The 25,128-nt window shown below is 58.8% G+C and overlaps 2 protein-coding genes across 4 annotated transcripts; one reads left to right on the forward strand and one right to left on the reverse strand.

The window, feature by feature from the left end:
* The first annotated feature begins 126 nt into the window (after positions 1-126).
* DDX54 (DEAD-box helicase 54) lies at positions 127-18,502 on the forward strand. Of its 2 annotated transcripts, none has more exons than XM_045534778.1 (20): positions 127-317; positions 2,050-2,179; positions 3,643-3,713; positions 4,211-4,399; positions 4,518-4,567; positions 5,487-5,528; positions 5,632-5,727; positions 6,421-6,542; positions 6,625-6,686; positions 6,794-6,925; positions 8,085-8,295; positions 10,579-10,713; positions 12,081-12,311; positions 12,399-12,472; positions 13,191-13,403; positions 14,421-14,563; positions 14,653-14,766; positions 15,300-15,404; positions 15,756-15,868; positions 17,905-18,502. In XM_045534778.1, exons 1-20 carry the CDS (start codon positions 144-146, stop codon positions 18,138-18,140), a joined length of 2,643 nt encoding a protein of 880 aa, XP_045390734.1. In that variant the 5' UTR covers positions 127-143; the 3' UTR covers positions 18,141-18,502. The 2 variants fall into 2 exon arrangements, with proteins under 2 accessions (XP_045390734.1, XP_045390735.1); XM_045534779.1 differs by having other exon boundaries at positions 128-317; positions 17,908-18,502.
* On the reverse strand, positions 18,120-25,128 carry CFAP73 (cilia and flagella associated protein 73). 2 transcript variants are annotated; one of them, XR_006730717.1, is made up of 9 exons: positions 24,797-25,128; positions 23,612-23,717; positions 22,763-22,867; positions 22,244-22,444; positions 21,481-21,702; positions 21,060-21,218; positions 19,200-19,288; positions 18,569-18,671; positions 18,120-18,289 (listed from the first exon to the last, which is right to left on the reverse strand). XR_006730717.1 is itself a non-coding variant. In XM_045534780.1 (8 exons), the coding sequence occupies exons 1-7, from the start codon at positions 24,850-24,852 to the stop codon at positions 19,211-19,213; spliced, it is 927 nt and encodes a 308-aa protein (XP_045390736.1). In that variant the 5' UTR covers positions 24,853-25,128; the 3' UTR covers positions 18,120-18,289; positions 19,200-19,210. The 2 variants fall into 2 exon arrangements, 1 of the variants encoding a protein (XP_045390736.1); XM_045534780.1 differs by lacking the exon at positions 18,569-18,671.

Raw genomic sequence — 25,128 nt, forward strand, 5'->3', positions numbered from 1 at the left:
CGGGGGTGGGTGGGGAGCCGCGTCCCGGTGCCGGGCGGGAGCGCAGGCGAGGCCGCATAGACGCGGCGCCTCCCCCCGCCGCCGCCGCGCAGTGGGTGCGTCCGCGCAGACCCCGCCCCCCCGGTTCCGGGCGCCCGGCCCGCATGGCGGCCGGCACGCGCGCGGCGGCCGGGCCTCGGTCGCGAGCTGCCATGGCCCAGTGGAGGAAGAGGAAGGGGCTCCGGAGACGCCGGGGCGCGGCCTCCCAGACCCGCAGCAGCGACTCGGAGGACGGCGAGTTCGAGATCCGGGCGGAAGATGACGCCCGGGCCCGGAAGGTAGGGGCGCGGGGCCTGCTCCCCAGCCGAGGAGGGGCACCGCCGGCGGGGGGACGAAGTCTGCAGGCCCGGGGACGGGGGGCGCCGCCGGCCTGAGCACGCGTCTCAGGGCCCGTCGCCCCGGGTCCCCCGGCCGGAGCCTCCAGATTCCGGGGTTCGGGCCTGCGGGTCTTCCTGCCGCTGTCGGCCGCGCGCCCCTGATTCGCTACCTCCTGCCCAGGAGGCGGGCTCTAGTGCCCGTTCGTCCAATTAGAAGTGCGGGTGCACAAGCTCTGACTTTGAGAGTTTGGGGCGTTCTTGGGGGAGGTCGAGTTAAGGGATGGCCCGACCCGGTGGCTTGAGACAGTGACGCCAAAACTCTGGGGAACTTAATAGGAAATTAAACGTGTTTGTCGACCCTTTGCCATGTGCTACGCCCCGTGCTAAGAGCTTTACAAGCCTTATGATCATTTAGTCGTCACCCCCGGCCGGGCGGTGGCTCTCACCTGTGATCCCAGCGCTCCGGGAGGCCGCGGCGGGAGAGTCGCTGGAGCTCAGGGGTTCGAGACCAGCCTGAGCAAGAGCGAGATCCCCGTTTCTGCTAAAAATAGGAAAAATTATCTGGGCAACTAAAATTCGAAAAAATTAGCTGGGCGTGGTGTTGCGGGCCCCTGTAGTCCCAGCTACTCGGGAGGCTGAGGCAGGAGGATCGCTTGAGCCCAGGAGTTTGAGGTTGCTGTGAGCTAGGCTGATGCCACGGCACTTTAGCCCAGGTGACAGAGTGAAACTCTGTCTCAAAATAAATAAATAAAATGTAAAAACTATGTTTAGCTCATGGGCTGTCCAAGACAGGCTATGGCTCTGACCTAGAGAGTTCTAGTCAATCACAGAGGGTCAGAGTGGAAAGAACATAGACTCTGAAGCCACAGTTCAAATCCCTGGTCCCCTGCTTGCTGAATGTGTGTGACTTTGCGTAGGTCACTTTACCTCTCTGTGCCTCAGTTTCCTTCTCTGTCAGATAGACATAGTGATAGTACCCACTTCACAGGGTTGCTATGGAGATTAAGTGGGTTAATTTATGAGTACGCAGAGCAGCCCTTGGCTTGGTGCCGTGTGAGTTTTAGCCATTCCTGTGAATTGCTGTCCCACAAATGCTATTTCTAGAGGAAGGGGACAGCCCTGTAGACTGAAGGCTCCCCAGAGGAGGCATCGGGTTGGATTTAGCTGTGCTAGGACATCTGGGTCCTGGCTGAGCGGAGAGGAGGCCAGGCGCGAGAGAGCAGAGTGGGGGTGATGGATGGGAAGGAGATTGGTTGTGGGAGGGGGCAGGACAACTTGGAAAAGTCTAGTACCTCACACTTAGTAGGTGTTTTGATCGGCTCTTTAAGGGTTTTGAATGACAGGCCAGGAGGATGATGGTGGTGACATCACCAGCTAAGTGCTGGGCACCTTTCTAATCTTCACGACACCCTGTGAGGCTCGGGGAGATTAAGTCCCTTGCCTGAGGTCTCACAGCTGGTAAGTGACACGGTTGGGTTCCAGCTGAGGCAGTGTATCTGCGGAGCCCACGCTGAACCTCTCGCTGTCCTGGCCCTGGCTAAGGAGGACCTGTTAGCAGAGAAGTCGTGTGATCTGGCGGGAGCATCCTCGGCTTGAACGGGGGAGAGATGGGCACCGGGACAGCCCCCTCCCTGTGCCCAGTGGTCTTGATTGTGCTGGAAGTGACGTTGTCTCTGTGTTTTCCGCCTTGCAGCTGAGACCTGGCAGACCCCTGCCCACCTTCCCCACCTCGGAATGCACCTCGGACGTGGAGCCGGACACCCGGGAAATGGTTCGAGCCCAGAATAAGAAGAAGAAGAAGTCTGGAGGCTTCCAGTCCATGGGTGGGTGAGCGAGCTGGGCATGCAGGGACTCTGGGGGAGCAGCAGCAGGGGTCACTACACCCTCCGCGCTCAAGGGAGGACTGGTGTCCCCTCTGGGCCCAGCACTGTGGCAGGCATACGGCAGACAGAGGGAACAGAGTCTCCAAGGCATTGAGGGGGCAACAGGCCTGACACCAGGAGAGAGCAGTCAGAGCAGGCCTTGGAAAAGGCGGTGGTGGTGCAGGGACAGGCAAAGACAGGAATTTACTGCACAGCAGGATGACATTCCAGAGGGAAGGAAAAGATGGGATGTTTGGGTGGCATTGGGACAGCTGGCTAGCCGAAAATAATGCTGAATTCTCTTGCTCTTTACAAATTGGTAGCAGCTAGAGCAAGGATTTAGATATTAAGATGAGGCCGGGCGCGGTGGCTCACGCCTGTAATCCTAGCACTCTGGGAGGCCAAGGCGGGAGGATCGCTTGAGCTCAGGAGTTTGAGACCAGCCTGAGCAAGAGTGAGACCCTGTCTCTACTAAAAATAGAAAAAATTGTCCGGGCATGGTGGCACATGCCTGTAGTCCCAGCTACTCAGGAGGCTGAGGCAGGAAGATCGCTTGAGCCCAGGAGTTTGAGATTGCTGGGAGCTACGGTGACACTATGGCACTCTAGCCCAGGTGACAGAGCAGACTCTGTCTCAAAAAAAACTAAGTATCAAGATGACTATTTTTATAATCTTAGAAAGGAAAAGAAGACCTTTCTAAGTGTGACCTGAGCACCATTTACTTTGAGATTTTTTGACTTAGACATCTGTATGCCAAAAAGCAACATAAACTAATTTACTGTGAATGCTACACTGGGAATACGTTTGCAACCTGTGGGACAGACAAAGGGTTATTGTCTCTAATATACAAACAGCTCTTACAAATCAATAAGAAAAAGACAAACACCGTGATACAGAATTGGGGGAAGAAAACGACCAGTCATTTCACAAAAGGAATCTGTGCCAACAGATTCCAACAACGTGCTAACCCTCCGCAGTCATGAGAGAAAAACAACTACGAGCATCTCTGTGTGGATATTTTTTGCCTTTCTGAGTCCTAAAGATAAAAGATTGACCAAAAAGCAGCCGGGACTATGGTGCTTGTAGCTGTAAATACTTCACACAACCTCCGAGGGGTGCGGGACCTTATTACCACGCCTAAAACAAATGCACAGCTTCTCGGTGTCATCTAAGACCCCATCGGCGTCCAGAGGTGCCCCGTTGTCCTGTGACATTAAGAGTGGGCTCTAGTCAGCGTCGTACGCTGCTGTGGGCACATTTGTTTCTTAAGTCTCAATTAAGCTTTCGGTTTTGCTTTATTGCTTTTCTTTTTTTTTTCCTTGCCATTTATTTGTTGATGAAGCAGTCATTTGTCCTATAAGTTTTTTTTTGGGGGGGGTGCTTTGGGGATCCCCAGCCCCTGACCCTTCCCGTGTCTCCCCCAGGCTTGAGCTACCCGGTGTTCAAAGGCATCATGAAGAAGGGGTACAAGGTGCCCACGCCCATCCAGAGGAAGGTGAGGGGCGGGGAGGGGTGACTTGGCCCTCCTGTCTGGTCCTTGACAGCCACCCCTTGTCCCAGCTGTCACATCCGTTGCCCCCTTTGCCCCAGCTGAAGCCCCCCCCTCCCGTAGCACGCCCATTTCGCAGGTGCAGGCTGTTCACAGGCACCTCATCATCACCTGGGCCTCCTGGTTATTGCCCTCAGATGTTATCCGAGTGGGAGAAGCGTGTCTCTGGGGTCCCGAGGAGGAGAAGGAGGATCAGACAGGGAGTAGAGTCTGGCTCACCCTGAAGAACGATGTTCTAATAGTAGCAAGAGTTGTCGGTAGTGAGTTGTTTATCCCTGGAGGTATGCAAGAATAGGCAAGAATGGGATCAGGGATAGGTGACAGGCCCCCACACGTTCACTGAGATCCCCCAGTGCACCCACTTTCTAGAGCTTGAGGCTCTGGCTCACGTGGTGTTGGGGTGCAGGAGCTGACCCCCGCCCTCCCTGCTCACGCCTCTGCAGACCATCCCGGTGATCCTGGACGGCAAGGACGTGGTGGCCATGGCCCGGACGGGCAGCGGCAAGACGGCCTGCTTCCTGCTCCCCATGTTCGAGCGGCTCAAGACGCGCAGTGCCCAGACCGGGGCCCGTGCCCTCATCCTGTCACCCACTCGCGAGCTGGCCCTGCAGACCATGAAGTTCACCAAAGAGGTGCGTCTGGGCTGGGGCGGCCGGCAGCTGGGCTGCCTGGGGACCAGGCAGGGAGGCCGCGAGCGGGCTGAGTCGTCCCCCCGACCCTCTCTCAGTCACTCTCTCTCTCTCTCCACAGCTGGGCAAGTTCACTGGCCTCAAGACCGCCCTGATCCTGGGCGGGGACAAGTAAGGGCTCCCTCACCCCGTGCCGTGGTCACCACCACGCAGGCATAGCCCCGTGTCTCAGAAGTAAACGGGTAGCACAGGTGTAATGTTCTAATGGGCCTAACTGCAGCTTGTTTAAAAGTGGAACGTGCAAAAATGGAGGAATGTCTGTACTAGTTCAAATTTGTAAGATGTATTATTTCCTGAAGTGCCTGTACCCTCCTTCCTGGGTGGCAGGTGCCACACCAGTTGTACAGATGAGCAAACTGAGGAAGGGATGGGCTCAGAGCCAGGCGGTGGTTCCGTATGAGAGCCGGGATCAGCATCTGGTCTCCTGCCTCGCCCCGTCTGCCATCCCACAGTTTCTCGCTCAAAGGGCAGCTGCTTCTTAACAGTCAGGGTTGGCTCTCTGAGTTCTGCTTTTCAGTGCTTTTGTCTACATTGTAATTTATTATCTCAATAGTTTGGGGTTGTCGGGCCTCCCTGGGCTAGTCCTGGCCCAGGATTCTGGCTCCTCCAGGTGTCCCAAGGGTGTTTCGGAGGAGGACTAGAGTTAGGGATATGTGCCCAAAAGATTTAAGGACAAGAACACAGAGATCCAGGGAACCTGGGTTCTAGTTGGAGCTGGCAGTTCCGGGGTTAGTTGCTAGGTGGCGCTGTCTGTGGAGGGCGGCTTTGTAGCTATCTGGAGCAACAAAGGGAACAAGGTGGGTTCTGTGGTTGAGCCCATCTCCTTGGGGAATTCTTTATTGTAACAATTCTTTTGCATGTTTCAACTAATGGCTCTTGTCAGGGCAATCAATGCCTTTGCAACAGCCTGTCCTCGGTTCCAGTCTGCGTTCCTGCAGCTGAGGTGTGGGGCCTCACCTGGGCATTTGATTATGGGAAGGGAGAGATATTAGAGACACCTGTTCAAGCTCATCCCTCCTCTCCTCCCCAGAATGGAAGACCAGTTTGCAGCCCTGCACGAAAATCCTGACATGTGAGTTTGTGGATTGGGGGTGATGCTCTGGGGTCCCTTCCCAGGTGGCTGGGGGACAGGGGGAGAGGGCCCTGGGTGACCCGGCCTGTGCACCCCCTTCCAGAATCATTGCCACCCCTGGGCGGTTGGTGCACGTCGTGGTGGAGATGAACCTAAAGCTGCAGAGCGTGGAGTACGTGGTGTTTGACGAAGCCGACCGGTGAGGCTGCAGCCCAGCCCTGAGTACTGTGTCAGGGCGTCCCCCAGGCTGGGAAAGCGGAGGGGAGGCCAGCCCGGGGAAGGCTCTGCCGGGAGAGACCTGCGGGGCCGGGATCCGAGCAGCGTCTCCCCAGGTGTGGGCTGCAGACCTCAAGCAATGCAGTAAAATAACTAGCATGTCACCTCAAAGAGAGATGTTTTTAAAAAGCCCAAAGTTGAGAGCATGGACTTAGGAGCCAGCCAGGGGTGGGATCACATCCTAGCTCTGCTACTTCAGCTCTGCGAACTCTGGCCAAGCAGTCGGGGGGCTCTGGGCCCCCCTGTAGTTGAGCACGGGCTGCCTCCACTACCAAGTGGGGAGAAAACAGCACGTCCCAAAGACTGTAACGAGCTTAGAACCACGCTTAGCACGAAGTGAGGTTCGTGATTGTTATTTCAACATGAATGAGAAACAACTGGGACGAATAAGAAACAACTGGGACGAATAAGAAACAACTGAGACAACAGATTCCTGATTTCAGCACGTTGCTCAATTGCTCAGGACGAGGTTGCTGGTAGAGTCAGTGGAGTTTAAGAAGTACGTGAGGCAGTCATGGCACAGGTGGCAGATGTCACGGCACACAGGGACAACTGAGGCTGGAACAGGCTGGAGTGGATCCGCCTCTCTGACCCCCTCCTGCCCCCGCCCTCCCAGGCTCTTCGAGATGGGCTTTGCAGAGCAGCTGCAGGAAATCATCGCCCGCCTCCCCGGGGGCCACCAGACGGTGCTGTTCTCTGCCACGCTGCCCAAGCTGCTGGTGGAGTTTGCCCGGGCAGGTGAGTGAGAGGCGGATGGAGACGGGCGGGGGTGTCTCGTCCCTCCGTGACCCCCACCCGATCCTCCCTGTGCCTCCCGCAGGCCTCACGGAGCCCGTGCTCATCCGGCTAGACGTGGACGCCAAGCTCAACGAGCAGCTCAAGGTGAGGCTGCACCTGCCATCCTGTCCCAGGCCCACGTGTCCAGGTGGGCCCTGCAGGCCCGCGGCGGGGACCCTGGGAGCCAACCTGCGCGGCCCCTCCTCCCGCAGACCTCCTTCTTCCTGGTTCGCGAGGACACCAAGGCTGCTGTGCTGCTCTACCTGCTGCGCAACGTGGTGCGGCCCCAGGACCAGACGGTGGTGTTCGTGGCCACAAAGCACCACGCCGAGTATCTCACGGAGGTGAGCAGGGCCCTGATGGTGCCCAGGGTGGGGAGGACACCCCTGGGCCCCTCCTGTGGGGACCAGCGAGCGCCGCCTGCAGCGGGACCTCGGAGCTGCAGTTCCATCTGAGGCCACAAGAGGGCAGCACCAGAGCAACTCATGGGCCTGCCCCGGCTCGAGACTCTGTTACTCTTTTAAACTTTTTAATAGAAAAAACTTCAGACACATACTAACATCAGAAAATAGTATGATGAACTCCCAAGTGCTTGTTATCCAGGTGCGACTGTCACCAACTCACGACCAGTCTTACTTAGCTATTACCTTCCTTAAGTTATCCCAGCCGTCCTGTCGCTTTTTCATAGACTTTCAGTGGTCAACGTGTTTGACTCTTTAAAATTGAGGCATAACTCACATGCAGTAAAAGCTGTGCAAATGCCCTGTGCACACGTGAGCAGTTTTTTCGTATGTGTGTACCCGTGTAACCCGTGGCCGGATCAGAGCGTGCGGGGTCCCCTCCTGTCAGTGTCAGCCACTACCGGGTCTGTCGTCTGAGGACACGGTTCACTGGGTCACACACCGTCATGTCGACGCGCACTTAACAGCACTTCCTGTGTGCAGCTGCTGGGGTCGCTGGTGGATAAGACCAAAGTAGTAATTTTTATATGGTAATTTTTCTAAAGGGAAGTTACCACTTTCATGGCCCTCCGTGTCCCAGGCTCTGTTCCCAGTGCCGTGTGTGCATTAGCTTATTAAGCCTCGTGACAGCAACGAAGGAGGAGCGATTATTCTTCCCATTCTACAGATGAGGAAATCAAGGCACAGCGAGGTTTGGTAGTCTGCCCAAGGCCACAGAGCTTGTTAGTGACAGTGGGGATGAGGCTTGTGTCCTGGGGTGGCCCATGCAGCTTCCTTAAAGGAGCCCTCTGCACACGACCTCTCCTTTGATACTCAGACAACCCTGCGGAGAGGTGGGAGGTGACATAAGCCCCGTTTATACCAGTGAAGGTGCCAAACCGCAGTCACCCAGCAGAGCTGGGATTCTATTAGGAGTGCCAGACCCCAGAACCAGTGTGTCACTCTGCGCCATGGTACCCGCCCCGCCCCTGCCGTGGCCTGGCCTCTTCTCCCGTCCTCTCCCTCGGAGTCTCCTCATGTCCCTCCTCTTTGCCCCGAGCAGCTGCTGACGACGCAGCGGGTGAGCTGCACGCACATCTACAGCGCCCTGGACCAGACGGCCCGCAAGATCAACCTCGCCAGGTTCGCGCACGGCAAGTGCTCCGCCCTCATCGTGACCGACCTGGCCGCCCGGGGCCTGGACATCCCCCTGCTGGACAACGTCATCAACTACAGCTTCCCCGCCAAGGGCAAGCTCTTCCTGCACCGCGTCGGTGAGGGCCTGGGCCGGCGTGGGCGGAGCGGTCCCAGCTCGGCTCCTACCACTGCTGGCGGGGAAGGGAAGGGGCCCAGGGAAGGGCCAGTACATGAAAATCTCGGGGGGCTGTGGCCTGGGCGTGATCCTAACGGCAGCCCACGCTCTGAGTAGGTGATCCTCCCTCTGTTTCTGGGCTCCCAGTCCTGGCTTTATCTGTCTCTCTCACTGCGACACTGGAGAAAGTGGCCTCAGCTCCTCCCCGCAGTCCTCTCCGCAAACTGCCTCTTCAGCTTTCCTCCTGGTGCCTGGGCAACCTTTAAGTCGTGCACCGGCCTTGCCTCCTGTCCCGTCGGCTCCGGATGGCACCTCCTGACTTCCCAGCTTTGTCAGATCAGGATGTCGAGCCCCCACCTTCCCCTCCGCGCTCCCAGGCCAACGCACTCTGTTTAATTTTTTTTTTTAAGAGACGAGATCTTGCTCTGTTGCCCAGGCTGGAGTGCAGTAGTGCAGTCATAGCTCACTGCAGCCTTGAACTCCTGGGCTCAAGTGATCTTCCTGCCTCAGCCTTGGGAACTACAGGCGTGCACCACCACACCCAGCTATTTGTGTTTTTTTTTTTAAGAGATGGGATCTCACTATGTTGGCCAGGCTGGTCTCAAACTCTTGACTTGAAACGATCCTTCCACCTTAGCCTCCCAGAGTGCTGGGATTACAGGTGTGAGTCACTACACCTGCTCCTGTTCAGTTTTTTTATTACAAAAGTAGTAGGATTCCAACATGAATTTTGGGGGCTACAATTCACTCCATAACATAGTCACTGTAGGAAAATGGGGAAAATCAGCCACGACCCCAGAAGGCAGTGAGTCACCCAGCCGTCTCTGGTGACTGGGACGGCTCAGGTGCCGGGGTCTGGCCCTGGCCCAAGTGTGTACTTGTAGCAGCTGCCTTCGTCCTGACGACCACTCTGCAGTGGGCACCTTCAGCGGCTCCCATTTTTCAGATTAGGAAACTGAGGCCAGGGAGGTTAACTCACTGGCCAGGTGTCATATGGGTTGCTAAGTGGGGAGGTGGGATCGGAACCCGAGCACAGATGGTCCCCGACTTAACAATGGTTCAGCTTATAATTTTTCACTTTGCAGTGATACCCACACAACCAATCTGGTTTTCACTTTCAGTACAGTATCATTAAATTACATAAGCTATTAAATACTTCTTTATAAAAATAAACTCTGTGTTAGAGGATTTTGCCCAGCTGTAAGCCAGTGTAAGTGTTCTGAGCACATTTAAGGTAGGCGAGGCGTATTAAGTGCATTTTCTACTTACGATGGGTTTATCGGGACATGGCCCTGTGGTAGGTCCCCAAGTCCCGTTGGAAGTCGAGGAGCCTCTGTAGTCTCGTTTTTGAGACCGCCATCCTCCATTGCTGCCTGATGACGTGGCCATGATCTGGTGTGTTTTGCCTCCTTCTTCTAGTTTTTTTTTTATTGTGAAACATACGTAGCATACAGTTTACCACTTTAGCCATTTTCAAGTGCACAGTCCAGTGACATTAAGTACATTTACAGTGTTGTGCAACCCTCACCACCACCCGTCCCCAGAACTTTTCATCATCCCAAACTGAAACTCTCCCCACTAAACATCTCTCATTGCCCCTCCCTCAGCCCCCCAGAACCACTGTGCTACTTTCTTTGCCGTCTTTTAAGTCCTAAGTGTACGTATTATGTATATAAATATAGGTAAATTAAACACGTATGCGGGAGAGAAGAAGCTGGTGGACAAGGTTTCTTCGAGTTGTTCTGCATGTGGTTGAATAAATATATTCTGCCTGCCCGGAGTGGGGCGTAGGGGCCCCTGGAGAAGGGATCTGAGGGGGTTGCAGCAGGGACTCAGCCCTGCCACCCCCAGGCAGGGCTCGTGGGTCTCAGCCTCGAGCCTTGGGGGGCACGTCTCCCTCTTGGTGCCGTCTGCCGTCCCGTAGTGTCTGCTCTGTGGAAGGCTGGTTCCACGTGTCCCTAGAGAGGTCCCCAGGACCCCCCAAGGGGACTTTCTCCTGCACCACACGACCAACAGGGTAAAGCAGACAACCTCAAATGAAATCTCCAGATGTGGTCACACTTTGTTTTCCCAGGATGCAGGTATAAACCACAACGTAACGATATACAGGAATTTACTCAACACAAAATTAGAGTCATCACGGGTGTTCTTTTTATAGCCTGCTTTTTTTTTTTTTTTTTTTTGACATCACCATGCGTCTTGAATGTTTTTTCCTTTGCTTAAGCTTGATCTCTCCTTCCTGCAGGCCGTGTGGCCCGGGCCGGCCGAAGTGGCACAGCCTACTCCTTGGTGGCCCCAGACGAAGTCCCCTACCTGCTGGACCTGCACCTGTTCCTGGGTCGTGCTCTCACCCTCGCCCGCCCCCACGAGGAGCCCTCAGGTGAGTGGAGGCCGGGCTGGGGCTGGGGCCGAGCCCTGTCCTGGCTTTGGGAGGAGGTGGGTGGATTTGAACCCGGGAGAAGATCCCTGTATTTTAAACTCAGGGTTTCACGTAACAATCCAGATTTCTGGCATCTACCGGGAAACGGTCAGATCTGGTGGACCGAGTCTGCCCTTTCCTGGGTTCCTCTTAGGGCAGTGCTAAGCTGTGGCACCCCTGGTGGACGGGCCCCAGCTGCCTGCTCCTCCGTCTGCAGCCTGGCCGGCCCCTGCAGACACCTTATTTGAGACCTTGCACTTGACCGAGTTTTTAGGGGAGCCCCAGAGGAGGGAGAGAGAGACCGAGTATTGTCCACGCCAAGCTCACAGACAGTTCCTTTATTCACTCCAGGGTGGGAATGTGTGGGGCAGGCGACAGCAGTCCCGATTGCTTCTGTCCATGGGCCTCAGCTGTGGGCCGCTGCGTGCTGAGCACCCGATGCACCTTGTGTCATTGGTCCATTGGTGGTGGAGGGCGGGCTGTCGTCGCCTGTGCTTCACAGATGAGCGAAAGGGCTCAGAGAGGCCCACCCGCGTGCCACACAGCGGGGAGGTGGGGAGCTGAGAGTCAGGTCTCCCCAGAGCCCCGAGACCCCAGCTCTGAGAGCCAAGGTGGCCTCCTCGGGATGGTCCCCTGCCCCTCGGCTGTTCACTCTTGGCTGCCAGTAGCATTCACTGTCCAGGCTGTGGCTCCCTAAGGTGACCGAGTGGCCCCGGTGTCCCAGCCTGGGCACCCCATGCCTGGAGGCAGTTTGGAAGCAGACATGCGGCAGGGACAGTCTGGGGCAGGCATGAGGGCACAGGAGGGGGCTGAGGGTGGTGAGGAGGGGCTCTTGGGGGTCACTGGAGGTGGAGGCCTTAGACCACCCTGAGGGTAGGCTGGAAGTGGGGACTTGAAGAGTGAGTTCGAGGGGCTTCCCTGGGGGCAAAGGAGAGAGTGCTGGGGCCAAATGGGGCAGGGGCATGCCAGGAGGGCCCTGTCCCAGCCCCAGGGGCAGGGTGACAGGGAGCAGAAGGAAGTGTACGGGTGCCCAGGGCCCGCTCGGGGCCGGAGGCAGCAGCTGCGCTGAGTGTGTGCCCTGCAGTGTGAGCAAATGACATTATTTACACAAACAGGCCCCTGGCCCTGTCCCCGGCCCCGTCCCCGGCCCGATGCACTCAAGTGTCTGGCTGTAGCATCTGCCCAATAAGTGACGGTTTCCTTTGCGGTGATCGTTTGTAGCCGTTTTCCTGCAGTTGAGAGGCCAGGATGGGACCCGACCCGGGGTCGGGATACGGGCAGGCGGGCTGGCCGGGTTGGCCTCTGACCGGGCACCGTGTGGGGTGCAGGTTCGGCCGGCGAGGATGGCGTGCTGGGCCGGGTGCCGCAGAGCGTGGTGGACGAGGAGGACGGCGGCCTGCAGAGCACCCTGGAGCAGTCGCTGGAGCTGCGGGGCCTGGGCCGCGTGGCCGACAACGCCCAGCAGCAGTACGTGCGCTCGCGGCCGGCGCCCTCGCCCGAGTCCATGAAGAGGGCCAAGGAGCTGGACCTGGCGGGGCTGGGCCTGCACCCCCTCTTCAGTGAGTCCCTTGCGGGCAGGGGGGTGTTGGGGTGGCGGGCGGGCCCTGCACAACCGTGCCCCGGCCTCAATCCCCTCCTACCCCCAGGCTCACGCTTCGAGGGGGACGAGCTGCGGCGGCTGAGGCTGGTGGACAGCATCAGGAACTACCGCTCGCGGGCGGTGAGTGGGGGCCGGGCGGGGCCGTGCTCTGAGCTCTGGGTCGGTGACAGCCTGGAGATGGCAGCTGGCAGGCTGCGGTCCCACAGGGGCACACATTGCACTCCCGACCCTGCCGGGGATTTTCATGTGAACTTGCAGTGTCTTAACCTGTGCCCGGGGCTTTGGCGGCATCTCCAGAGATGCCGTTTTTTCTGGAACCTTCCCTGCTGGTCACCGGCAGGTCCCGTAGTGCAGCCATTCCCTACACATACAGATGGCTCACTGAGGGAAGTGGCATTCTCATGGCCTGCAAGAGGCCTGAGGAGCTGGCCTTCCAGAACTTTCTTACCTCTGTCTCACCTTTTGGCTCCCACTAGGCACCCCATCTTGTGCAATTGGGGGGGGTGCACAAAAGCAAGGGGAGACCTGCTCAGGAATGGGCGAGCCTGCCAGCCAGCTAGGAGTGAGACAAAAGAGTGGGAGAGTGTCGTGGTTAAGAGCACTGGTTTCGGAGCCAGATAGACTGGGGCTGACAACCTCGGGCTTTTCCTAGCTGTGTGACTTTGGGCAGATTACTCGCCCTCTCTGGGTCTCTCTTTCTATCTGAAGTGCAGATAAGAGTGCCCAGCTCGGACGGTGGAGAAGACTTGGGGAGTTGTGGCCATGGAGAGCCCACCACGTGGGAGGGTGGTTGGTGTGGGAGGCCAGTGGGCAGAGGACTTGTGTGTCCCCTCCACAGACCATCTTTGAGATCAACGCCTCCAGCCGGGACCTGAGCAACCAGGTGATGCGTGCCAAGCGGCAGAAGGACCGCAAGGCCATCGCCAGATTCCAGCAGGGGCGACAGGAGGGTCCAGTGGGCCCAGCCCCGAGCCGTCCGGCACTGCAGGAGAAGCAGCCTGAGGAGGAGGAGGAGGAGGAGGAGGAGGAGGAGGAAGGAGAGAATGTGGAGGTACAGGCCCGACCCTGGAGCCTGGACCTAGGATTGCGGAGGAGGAGGTGGCTTAAGTCCTAGCAGCCCATGGGCTGTCCTCAGGGCTTTGAGTGGTGGGCGGGAATGAATGTGGTGACTTAGCCCCAGCGTCCCCATCTGCAGAACGGGGGCATGGTACTTGCCCACCATCCCTTATCTAAAGCCCTGGGGCCGATGAGTTTTGGGGTTCGGGCTCTTTAGCATGCACTGTGTGTGACATACCCTCAGTGGGATCTGGGACGTCACGAGCCATCAAACACATCAGGGTTCTGCAGCCAGACGTGGGTCTCCAGGCCGAGGGGCTACACGCAGACTGGGTAGCCTCCTGTCAGCTGAGGGGGGTTTTCGCCATCGGGTGAATTTGGGGAAAGTTCATTTCCAGGGTGTGTAGACAGGGGCACTGCAGCCAAGTGGCTGTGGTACCTGCCTCCCGGGCCCACTGCACAGACGCGGTGCCAGTGTTTGCCGGAGTCCCACAGGTGCCTGGCAGCGTTAGCTGTGTCACTGTCAGCCCCAGCCTGAGATGGGGGCAGAGGAGGGAATGTTGGCAGTGGCCAGGGCGTGACAGGGGCAATGTCAGACCTTGGGCCTCTGTGCCAGGAGGCAGGGCTAGAGGACCATGAAGTGTCCCATCTGCCTGGTAGGTGAGTCCTGGGCCTGCAAGTCCCCCAGTATGTCCCTCTCTTGCGTCTCATTGGGACAGAGGGTTTAGTAGCCAAAAAGCCTAGTTGAAGACCCCTACTATAGAGCGGGTCAGGGCCTTGCCTCAGTCACACAACTGGGGGGACTGAGGTGGCACTGTTATAGAATGTGGCTCTCCCTCCAGCCAGCACCTCGCCCCCCAGCCATCCGTCCTGCCTCTGTTGGTCCTTGAGGCAGGGGTTGTGCTGTGTGTGCGAGGGCTGCAGAAGTGCCCTGCTGTGTCTGGGCTGGTGGGCAGGGAGGCCAGGTGGGCTCCCCAGGGATGCAGGTGTGACTCTGGGCCTTGGCTGGCAGGACATCTTCACAGAGGTCTTGGGCAGGAAGCGGCAGCAGCCAGGACCCAACAGGAGAGCCAAGAGGCGGAGGGAGGAGGCCCAGCAGCGGGACCAGGAGTTCTATGTCCCCTACCGGCCCAAGGACTTCGACAGCGAGCGGGGGTGAGTGGCCAGCTGGTTCTGGGCAGGGCAAGTGGGGCCTACTGGGCCCCCCATTAACCCAGCCAGATCTCCCCACCCTCCCTCTGCAGCCTGAGTGTCGGCGGTGACGGGGGGACCTTCGAGCAGCAGGTGACCGGTGCCGTCCTGGACCTGATGGGGGACGAAGCACAGAACCTGACCAGGGGCCGGCAGCAGCTGAAGTGGTGAGTGAGCAAGTGACCACACCGCACGCCTTCCGCTGCCTGCCCGGCAGGCAGGGTGACCCCCGATAGCCTCCCTCCATGTGACACTCACAGCAGGGTAATCCCCTGCCTGTCCTGGTCCCTTGATTTGATCTTGACCCTGTCTGTCCTTTTTGCTGGTAGGTCTTGACAGGGCTCATGACCCAGTTTGCTCATGAGAACTCTAGATCCAGAGAAGTGATGGGACCGAACCCACGGTCATAGCCAGGAAGTGGCGTGGCAGGGGATTAGAAACCCTGCAGGAGGCCCTTGTCCCTGAGCCATGGTCCCAATGCCCGTGCCAACCCCCTGACCCCACTTTCCCTTTTGAGACCTAGACTGCCAGAGAAAGGTGAGGAGGGATAGGAAACAGAACTTTATTAAGCGCCAACTGCATGCCAGACATGCACTTTAATACTCCAACAACCCAATGAGGTCAGGTGAGGAAACAGGCCCCGAGAGGCACCCTCAGCCACCTCCCTCCTCGGCAGCCCTCCTAACTCCCTCTCCTGCAGGGACCGGAAGAAGAAGCGGTTTGTGGGACAATCGGGACAGGAGGACAAGAAGAAGATCAAGACAGAGAGTGGCCGCTACATCAGCAGCTCTTACAAGCGAGACCTGTATCCGGATGGGGCGTGGCGTGGAGGGGCGGGGTCGAGCTGGGGTGGGCGGGGCCTGGAAGGGGCGGGGCCGAGCGGCTTCCGCAGCTGCAGCTCCAATACGTGGGACTTGAGTCTGCTGGGGGCGGGGCCTGGAGGGGGCGGGGCCGAGCGGCTTCCGCAGCTGCAGCTCCAATACGTGGGGCTTGAGTCTGCTGGGGGCGGGGCCTGGAGGGGGCGGGGCCGAGCGGCTGCCGGGGCTGCTCTGTAAGTGGGACCGGGAGGTGCTTGGGCGGGAGGGGGCGGAGCCTGCTCGCAGCCCAGGGGCTTCGCGACTCTACAGGCAGCTGCTTCTTTAACGCGGCTTCCCAGCTACCAAAAGTGGAAACAGAAACAGAAAATTGATGACCGGGACTCGGAGGAGGAAGGGGCATCTGATCGGAGAGGCCCAGAGCGAAGAGGTGGGAAGCGAGGCCGCGGACGAGGTGAGAGCCAGGGTAGGGAGTGTGGGTGCGCAGGCGGGCAGGGCAGGTGCGGTCGGGTTAGGGAAGAGCCGAGGTGGAGGGGTGCGGGGGCTGTCGTGCAGCCCTAGACCCGGGTCTGTTGGGGTGGACAGTGTCGGAGCCCTGGGTCCCTCTCCCTTCCGCTGTCCCTCAGTGGGCCTAGCCTGGCCTCTGATGGTCACTAGCGCCACCTGACAGGCACTGGGCGCCTCTGAGCCTCAGGTGCGTGGCCCCGACCTGTCCCGCTTCGCAGGTGGGGTGACGTGTGGTAGGTGACCAGTTCACCTAATGCGGCTGGTTGTCTAGAAGCCTGGGGAACGCGCGAGGGGAACCTCGTGCCAGTGTTGCTATTGGCCACTTCTCACCTGCCAAAGGGCAGTGGCACGTGGTTCGACCTGGCCGGAAGTGAGCGTGGAAGGGTTCTCTGTGGACACAGTCAGGGGTGTGTGTTTTTCTAGCGAGGCCGTAAGGAAGTTCACGTTGCACAAGCTGGCAGTGGGAGGGCAGCCCTGGCTCGGGGAGGAGGCGATCGCTGGGGAGGTTGAGGAAGGGTCTTCCTCAAAGTGCAGGTTGCCAAAGCCCATCCACAGTGGCCTCCCTAGCTCACACCCTGAAGGGAGGGGACTGAAGTTGGGTCCCCTTCAGCCCTGCCACTGTCCTCCCTGCCCCCTGCAAGCTTGCTGTCAGGGAGGGGCTCCCACTTGCTGGGTGGGGCCAGGCTCTGTCCTGGACACGCCATATATGACCTGGGAGGCAAGAAGACTGAAAATGCCTATTTTACAGGCAGGGAAGCCGAGGTGGCTCACGAGGGCAGTGACTGAATCTGGGTCACCCAGCTGCCTGCCACATCCCACCTGGGCCTTCCCTGGGGAGAGGGGAGCTTGAGACCATGTCCTGGGCTGGCCCTGCTTATCCCCCCCTGACCTGGTCCCTGCCTCTTCTGTGTGTGTCTCTTTGAGTCCCATGTTTTTTAGCCTGGGTCCTGTTCTGTTACTTCCTTCTGCCGTCCTCTGCCAGTTCTCTCGGTGGATGTGTCTCCTTTGTCCTCATCGCTCCCTCCTTCTGTCCTTGCCTTTCTATGTCTTTTCCCCTTTCTGGGTCTCTTTTCCCTCTCTCTCTGTCCCTCTTCATCTGTTTCCCTCTTGGTGCCTCTATTCTCTCCCAGTCTCCCTCTTTCTGTGGGTGTGTCCCTGCCCCCTCACTTGTCAGCCCCCGTTTCTACCTGGGTGAAACAGCACTGTTGTGGGCACCGATGTGCAGTGCAGTGGGTGGCTGAAGCAGGCGGTCTCCCCTGTGCTCTGTTCTCAGTGGAGGTGATGGGTCCCTGGCTCCAATGGAGATATTTGGGGTGGCCTCAGTGACCATCGGCCTGGGAAGACCACTGTTGCGGGTTGGGAGGAGGCTGTCGGGGACAGGGAGCATGGAGTAGGACGGCAACACGGGGCTTAGTGGGACCAGGGAGGTAAGAACAGGCTGCCCTGACACCTGCTTGTTTGGCTGGGGCAGAGCTGTTTTCCTCTGCTGCGGCCCCTTTGCTGTGTGTCCTCAGACAAGTCCCTTCCCGTCTCTGGCCTCCTGTTTCTTCTAGAACCTGCACTCGACGTAGGCAGAGATTGAGGTCTGTCTTGGGCACTGCTGGGGCCCCAGTGCCTGGCATGGAGTAGGTGCTCAATATACATTTGTTGGATAGTTTTACTAGGGGCCAGCCTGGGTTCTGAGCACTTCACTTGTAAACTCCCTTACTCTTCATGACGACCCACGAGGTAGGTGTGGGATTCATAATTCACAGATGGGGAATTGAGCAGTTGAGTGACATGCCCCAAATCTAAGACGTCACAGCTGGAGGTCCATGCTGTTGACTACCACAGTAGACTCCGTAGACTTTTATTAACCTCCTACTGTATACAAACGCTGGGGTCACAGCTATGGGCAGGAGAACAATCTAGGAGCTTCGGGGAGGCAGCGACATTAGGAGCTCCCCCCCCCCCCCGGCTAAGCTCCCTGACTCCCCCTCTCAGCAGGCGCACCCCAGTCCCGCACCCCGGGCACCCCTGCAGGCCGCGTGCGCTCAGAGCTCAAGACCAAACAACAGATCCTGAAGCAGCGGCGAAGGACCCAGAAGCTGCGCTTCCTGCAGCGCGGGGGCCTCAAGCAGCTCTCAGCCCGCAACCGCCGCCGCGTCCAGGAGCTGCGGCAGGGCGCCTTCGGCCGGGGCGCCCCCTCCAAGAAGGGCAAGATGAGGAAGAGGATGTAAGGACCGGCACCCAGCTCTGCAGTACCGTGCTCAGCCGTCGCGTGGGCAGCAGCAGCCATCCCCCGCACACTGCTGCCTGCCTGGCACCAGAGCCGTCGTCCGGGAAAAGGAGTGCTGTATGGCCACCGAAGGGCAGCAGCTGCCTCTGCCTAGGACAGAGACAGTGGAGCAGGGTCTTGAAGGGTGTGTAGGAGTTCGCCAACAAAGCCAGGCAGGCCAGGACCTGAGTTGGCAACTCAGCTGCTGCTGCTTCCACGTCTTCTGGGTTCAGAGGTCGTGGCTGCACCGGCCTGAGCCCCTGAGTGCCTCAGGGTCCAGTAATGGAGTTTTTTAATGTAATAAATCTTTATACTCCTGGCCCACCAGAAGTGTTCAATAGAATCTACTTGGGGACTCAGGATGGAGGGACCCAAGTTCTAAAAACTCACCTAACTTGGGGGCTGAGTCATGCCACCCAGGATCCTCTCGGGGGGGTCTGCTAGTGTCTCCGTTTGGCAGGTGAGGAAAAGGAGGCCCAGCACATACAGGTGCCTGGGGTAGGAGGCAAGGCCAAGGGTACGCTGCCCCCCGACACACACCCTCTTGCTCCCCACCTTCTGCTTGAGGCTCTGAGAAAATCAAGGGTGGCCCCACAGCAGCTGGATTCTCCAGGTGGGCTCCTCACCCAGTAGCATCCACGGTGGAGGGAGCCTTGGGGAGCAGGGACTCTGTACAGATCTCCGGGTGCCCCTCTTGCTGGTCCCATTCATTTTACTTACCAGAAACTAGTCTGGAATTTACCCTGGTGTAAGCACTGGGCAAATCCCAGCTTGTTCAATGCCCCCCGCTGCCCTGGGAGGGAGAGTCTGTTTTATAGGTGGTTGCCCTACACACCTCGTTCTTACCCTCACCTCATTAGAGCATTTATTGAGTGCCTGCTGCATGCCCCTCATAAAAGCCCCATGGCAATGTGCGTCTGCACAGCCCTCCCATCCTTCTGATGAGGAAACTGGGATTCAGGCAGAGCTACTCAGCCCACACCCCACAGGAAACGGGGGACCCTGCTCCCCCACGGCTCACCTGCGTCAGGGCTAGGAGGCTGGGGCCGCAGGCTTGGCCTGACCGAGGCTGGCCAGTGTGGCAGAGACGTCCTGGATGAACAGCTTCACCTGGGGGACCCCAACAGCCAAGTCACATCCCAGCGCCTGAGTCACTGTCCAGCCCCCACCCTCAACCCTGTTAAAGGTACAATGATGGTGGTTCCCAGAGGCAGTGACAGATCCTGAACGGTTAGGGGTTTTAAAAGCCCCAGGCCAGGCCTATTTGATGACTCACCGTGTTCTAGATGCTGCCACCTGCATTATCATGCAATTAGTATTTTCACTGACATTTTCTTTTAATTGGATCAGTGGTATTCACTGTTTTGTGACCCAGTCCCATCTTCTCCATGAGGGGCCCTCCTTTTTTAAGTTTTATGTAACTTACTTGTTGGTAAAACTTAATGAATGCCACAGATCCAACGCCAAGAACTAGAACTTGAGGGGGAACTTAACAACTATTAATATCTGTGGGCTCCCCCTCACATTTGTCACTTACACGAACATCTGAGAGGAAAACTTCATATCTCCAAAAATGGAAATAAAGTTACCCCCTGTCATAAGTTGGGGTGACTGGAAAAATAATAATACAATGAAAATGAAGCTGCTACTAAAAACCCAGAAGTATTGCAGGAGGGGTAAGAGGCGTGGGACCCTCCACTGAGACTTAGTCCTTGGCGGGATCAGAGAGTTGATCGAAAGCAACTGACTTGCCTGTTCACATGGAGCCTGTGTCCCTACTAGAGTCATCCTGTGTGCCTGCCGCAGGTTACCTAGGCCACACTTGGGAGAACAGTGGCGTCAACAAATGCAGCCAACTGGAAAGTGGCAAAGGCAGGCTCCGGTGACCCTGTTCTTGGCGTTTGGTTGGAATTCCAGGCATCGGGCACAGGACAGGACGGGGGATGGGTCAGGGGTAAGATGGGGTGGCTTTCCTTTCCCTCCCTCCACTTCTCAAAGGGGCCAAGCCCGGGGGACCCACTAGAAACCTAACGAGTATCTGAAGTCTGAAACCCCCTCCCATTTTATGTCACATGTCCTACAACCTTGTAAATCTGACCAAATAGAAAAAACAGGCTGGGCTTGGTGGCTCAGGCCTGTAATCCTAGCACCCTGGGAGGCCAAGGCAGGAGGATCCCTTGAGTTCAAGAGTTTGAGACCAGCCTGAGCAAGAGTGAGAGCTCCCCATCTCTACTGAAAATAGAAAAATTAGTTGGGCATGGTGGCATGTGCCCGTAGTCCCAGCTACTCAGGAGGCTGAGGCAGGAGGATTCCTTGAGCCCAGGAGTTTGAGGGTGCAGTGAGCTATGATGATGCCACTGCACTCTACCCAGGGTGACAGAGCAAGACTGTCCAAAAGAAAAAGAAAAGCCATGTGTACTTGGGCCAAAGTGACATTTGGTGGCGCCATTGTGCAGAAAGAAAGACCACTGCACAACCCTGCCCAACCCCACCTGACCCTCCCTGAGGGAGCTGAGGCCTGTCCCTGCAGGGAGCAGGGAGTTAGAAGGCCAGGGGTTAATTAGCAGAGTCTTGACCTCCTAAGTTTCTTATAGATCTTGCCACTTGGTTGTGCAGTTTGAATCTGGGAGAAAAGAGGGACTCTGGGCATAAACCCTGGCCTCCTGCTCAAGAGAGCACCCTGAGACCCAGAGAGGGGTATGCCTTTCCTCTGGCCACACAGCAGGTCACCATCACAGCCCAGATGAATTGAGGACTCCCAGGCGGTGGCGATCCAACCCTAACCGGCCAATCAATGCTTAACCTAGAGAAGGTGTCGTTAATGGTATTTTAAGCACCTAGGTTTCTGAAGAGGGAGTGTTTGGGGGTTGGAGGGTCTCACCTGCTCCAGCTGCCCCTCCGTGTCGTCCACGTCCAGGGCGGGCGGCTGCTTGCGGCGCTGGCACACCAACTGGAACAGGTTGAGCACTGACATGCGAGCGCGCCCCAGGAGCAGGGTCTTCGCAGCCGCTGTGTTCTGGATCTGAATCCACTTGGATTCCTGGAGAACCACCCGCCCCCTTCCGATTAAGGCGGGAGGTGGCCGGAAGAGGACCCACCCACTCTGCCCCTGGGGCGCAGCTAGGCGCTCTCGAGGAGCGGGGTCGCGTGCCGGCTGCCGGCTGCAATCCTCCCCCATCGGTGCAGCCGCGCCCTGGGCTCAGCGATCCCGTCTGTTCTCGGCAGCCCCGGCACCCCTCCCCGCCACCCGGCGGTGGGAGCCTGGGGTCCCGGGCGCCCTCGGGCCCCCGGGCGGGCCGCACCCACTGCAGCTTGCGCGCCCGCGCCGCCTCCAGGCGCTCCTGCAGCCGCGCCCGCCGCTGGCCCAGCGCGAGCAGCTCGTCCCGCCCCGCGTCCCGCAGCCGCCGCAGCCGCGCCCGCGCCGCCTCCAGCTCGGCCAGCCGCCCGCGCTCCGCCAGCCTCAGCGCCGCCCGCGTGTCCGCCAGGCCGTCGAAGCGCGCCACCAGCTCGGGGACCTCCTGGAACTGGGGCAGTGGGGAGCCGGGAGGGGGACTCGCAGGGGCCCGCGGTTCCCTCCCCTCCCCACCTGGCCGCCGACGCTCCTCCCGCGCCGCCTGTTAGCCCAGCTGTAAAATGGGGGCTTCACGCAGCCCCGGAAGTGGGGACCGCTGGAGTCACAGGGCCTGGGACTTGAGCTCTAGTCCCACCTCTGCCACTATCAAACCTAGCCTAGCTCCGTTGCCCGTGATTCATATTGACGCATTGATTCATTCAACTAATATTTACAGAGTGTCAAACACACTTGCCTGTCTGTGACCTCGAGCAAGAGTGTTCTGAATTCTCTCAGTTTCCCCACCTGTCACAAATGGGGTTGACAATAACAGGACCCACTTCTCTCCCCTGTGTGTGTGTTGGGGGCGGGATTCAAGAACGAAGTGTGTCATACAGGGAGCGCTCAGTAAGTGCTGGTTCTTGGTATACAGTCAGCGCTCCCCCCGTGCGCCCATCCTAAGCCGTCCCTGAGGCCGCCCAGTGCCCCCCGGTGGCACCGAGCCCCGGGCTCACCTCGGGCAGCTGCTCCAGCGCTTGTCCCAGCAGGCGCGCGCAGGGCTCCAGGCGCCGCAGCCGGCGTTGCAGCCGCGCGCGCTCCCCGCGCAGCTCCTCGAGCTGGGCCCGCAGCCGCAGCGCCTCCGCCTCCAGGCGGCCCGCCCGGTGCCGCTCCTCCTCCGCCCTCCGCAGCGCGCGGCTGCGCCCGGCCTCGGCGTCCTGGGGAGCAAGGGCGGGGAGGAAGCGACACGCGGGACTCGCCACCTCCACCCGCCCTCACATTCTCACACTCGCACGAAGAGCCACGGGCGGCAGACAGACAGACGGCCCGCGGGCCAAATTGGGCAAGAATCTCAGATTTTGGGCCCTTCCTCCTCCCCTGCCCCCTTTTAAAACTCAAATACTTCAGGCAGGGCGCGTTTACTTCCCACCGCCCACTTTTGTAGTACAAACCCACCTGTGTATGTGGCCCACCTGGCCCCTATAGGAGTGCGAGTTGGCCACCGCCTTCCTCCTCCCCCCGCAGCCTCCACCCACCTGCAAGAACCTGTCAAAACGGACAAAGGATCCCTTGAGCTCCTGCTCCTTCTGTTCCAGCTGTTCCCGGCGCCGTTTCAGGGCCGCCATGGTGGCCTGGTACACCTGAGGGTGAGAAGTGGCGTGTCCGTGTGCGGGGACTCAAGCATCCAATGCTCCCAGGCTCACAACTAACCCCTCCGTCCTTAGGGTTGTCCTGGGGCTGCGCCCCTGCTCAAACCGCTCATGGCTCCCATGGCCCAGGGATGAAGCCCAGGCGCCCTCCTGCAGGCCCTGAAGGCCAGTGTCCCTGTCCCTCCTGCCTTCCCACCTCATCTTACCCCCTCTCCTCCCGGGCTCTCTTCCAGCTACCTGACTACCTGTTTCGTCCTTGCCTTCTAGTCTTTGCATGATTTCCCTCCTATCCCATCCTGCTTTGCTGGATAAGCCAACTTACTCTTCAGCAACCTCCAAGACACTACTTCCTCCAGGAAGCCCTCCTTGACCACTCCCATGTGGAGGTAGGGGCTTCCTCTGGGCTCCCCCGTAGCAGTCACCACATGGGCACTCATCTGTTTTCCTGTCTAGACTGTGTGCCCCACACAGGCAGGGACCGTGGCGAGTCCCCCAGGACTCAATGCAGTGCCCACCACATAGTCGGTGCTCAATGCACCCAAATTTATTTGCACTGTCAACTGGTCTCACCTGATCCCCATTTGACAGATGAGGAAATCAAGGCTCCCAGTGGTGAAATGACTTGTCTCAGGCTTTGTCAATAATAAGTTGTCTCCATCACCTCCCATCCCTCTGGTCACCACAGCTGTTTGTCTGGGACCCGGGAAAGTCGGGGGGCTGCCGGCCGGGGCTCACCTCCTTCTGGGCCCGCAGGCCCCGGTCTGCAGCCGCCAGCTCCTGCCTCTTCTCCAGGAGACGCAGCACCGGCGGGAAGTGGTCCGCGTTCTGCTCCGGTGTCTCCCTGAAGGGACCCAAGGAGGAGTGAAGGAAGCAAGAGCCAGGCCCAGGAACTCCCCGCTGTGCCGGGAGGGCCCGGTAGCCACCTGCTGGCTGCACAATTCTTTGTTTTTTCAGTAAATTGCCCCGAGCACCATTGTGTGCCCGGCACTGTTCTAGGCACTAGAGGCACCGCTGACTGGGACAGATGACAATCCCTGCCCCCAGGAGCTGGCATTCTGCCAGGGGCCACAGCAACTCAAGCTAATAACTATTACTAATGCCAGGACGTGGCAGGGGCCAAGATGAAAAATTAAGCAGCCTAAAGGAATCTTTCAGTAGGGAGTCGGAAAGTCTCTCTCAGGAGGAGCATTTGAGCAGAGACCTGGAAGAGGGAGCCAGCCACAGGGGTATCTCCAGGGGACAGAGTCGAGGCCAAGGGAACGGCCAATGCGAAGGTCCCCAGGGGAGAGCCTGGGCGTGCTGAAGGAGGCCAGTGCGGCTGGAGAGGAGGGAGGGAGGACAACGGGCAGCCGCGGGACACCAAGGATGGGCTACGGGATACCCCAGAGATAACGGGATTCTGCTCAAGGTGGTAGCGGTGGGGAGGTGAGAGCAGAGCTGATGAGGGGTGAGGAAGGAATCAAATGGGACCCCACAGCTGGGAGGGGGGGTGTGCAGGAGGGGACGGGGGACCAGCTCCCTGCCACAGCCAAGCACGCTGAGCAAACGTCCTCTGCTCTTCCTCGACGTACAGTTTGGGGCGGGGCCGGGCGGGGCACAAGACTTCCCAGAGTAATCCTTCCCACCTGGGTTCCGATGATTTACTCTCAGCTGGATGTCAGCTGGGGGTGGGGAGCCCCAGCAGGTTAGAGACCTGGGCTATGATTGGCCCAGCTCTGCCCTAACGAGCCCTGAGCCCCTGGGGAAGTCACCATCTCTCTCCCAGCCTCAGTTTCTTCCTCTGTGAAGTGGGGGCAATAATCCCCCGCTGTGAACTGCCCAGAGCGGCCAGAACCCGGGCAGTGAGTGAGCAGGGAAGGGCCATCCCACCCATGCCCAGCCTCCTTCCAGCCCTCCCGACCTCGGGTCGCTCCCACTCACGTAGGCAGTTTCTCCTGCAAGGCCAGTCGGGCGTATTCCTCCCAGGGCACCTCCATCCTCCCGGCAGTTGCTGGAGTTTTGCACAAGCCTCGGAGGCCCCCGGGGTTCTGGCGGAGGGTGGCCTGGAAGCGAGCTCAGCGCCGAGCAGGCCCTGGTTGCCTGGGCAACCAGCGACACAACATTCCATTGCCTGGCTGCGGCCTGGGGAATCCGCCCTCCCTGGGAGGGAGCTGCCTCTGCCCCTTCTGGAGAAGCCTTAAATTCCCGGTCTAAATTGGGGTGCCAGAATTTGCCTCTGTTGGTGCCCCACGTCTGGCCAAGCCACTTCCTGG

This window comes from Lemur catta, chromosome 21 (assembly GCF_020740605.2).
Source record: "Lemur catta isolate mLemCat1 chromosome 21, mLemCat1.pri, whole genome shotgun sequence".
Lineage (NCBI taxonomy): Eukaryota > Metazoa > Chordata > Mammalia > Primates > Lemuridae > Lemur > Lemur catta.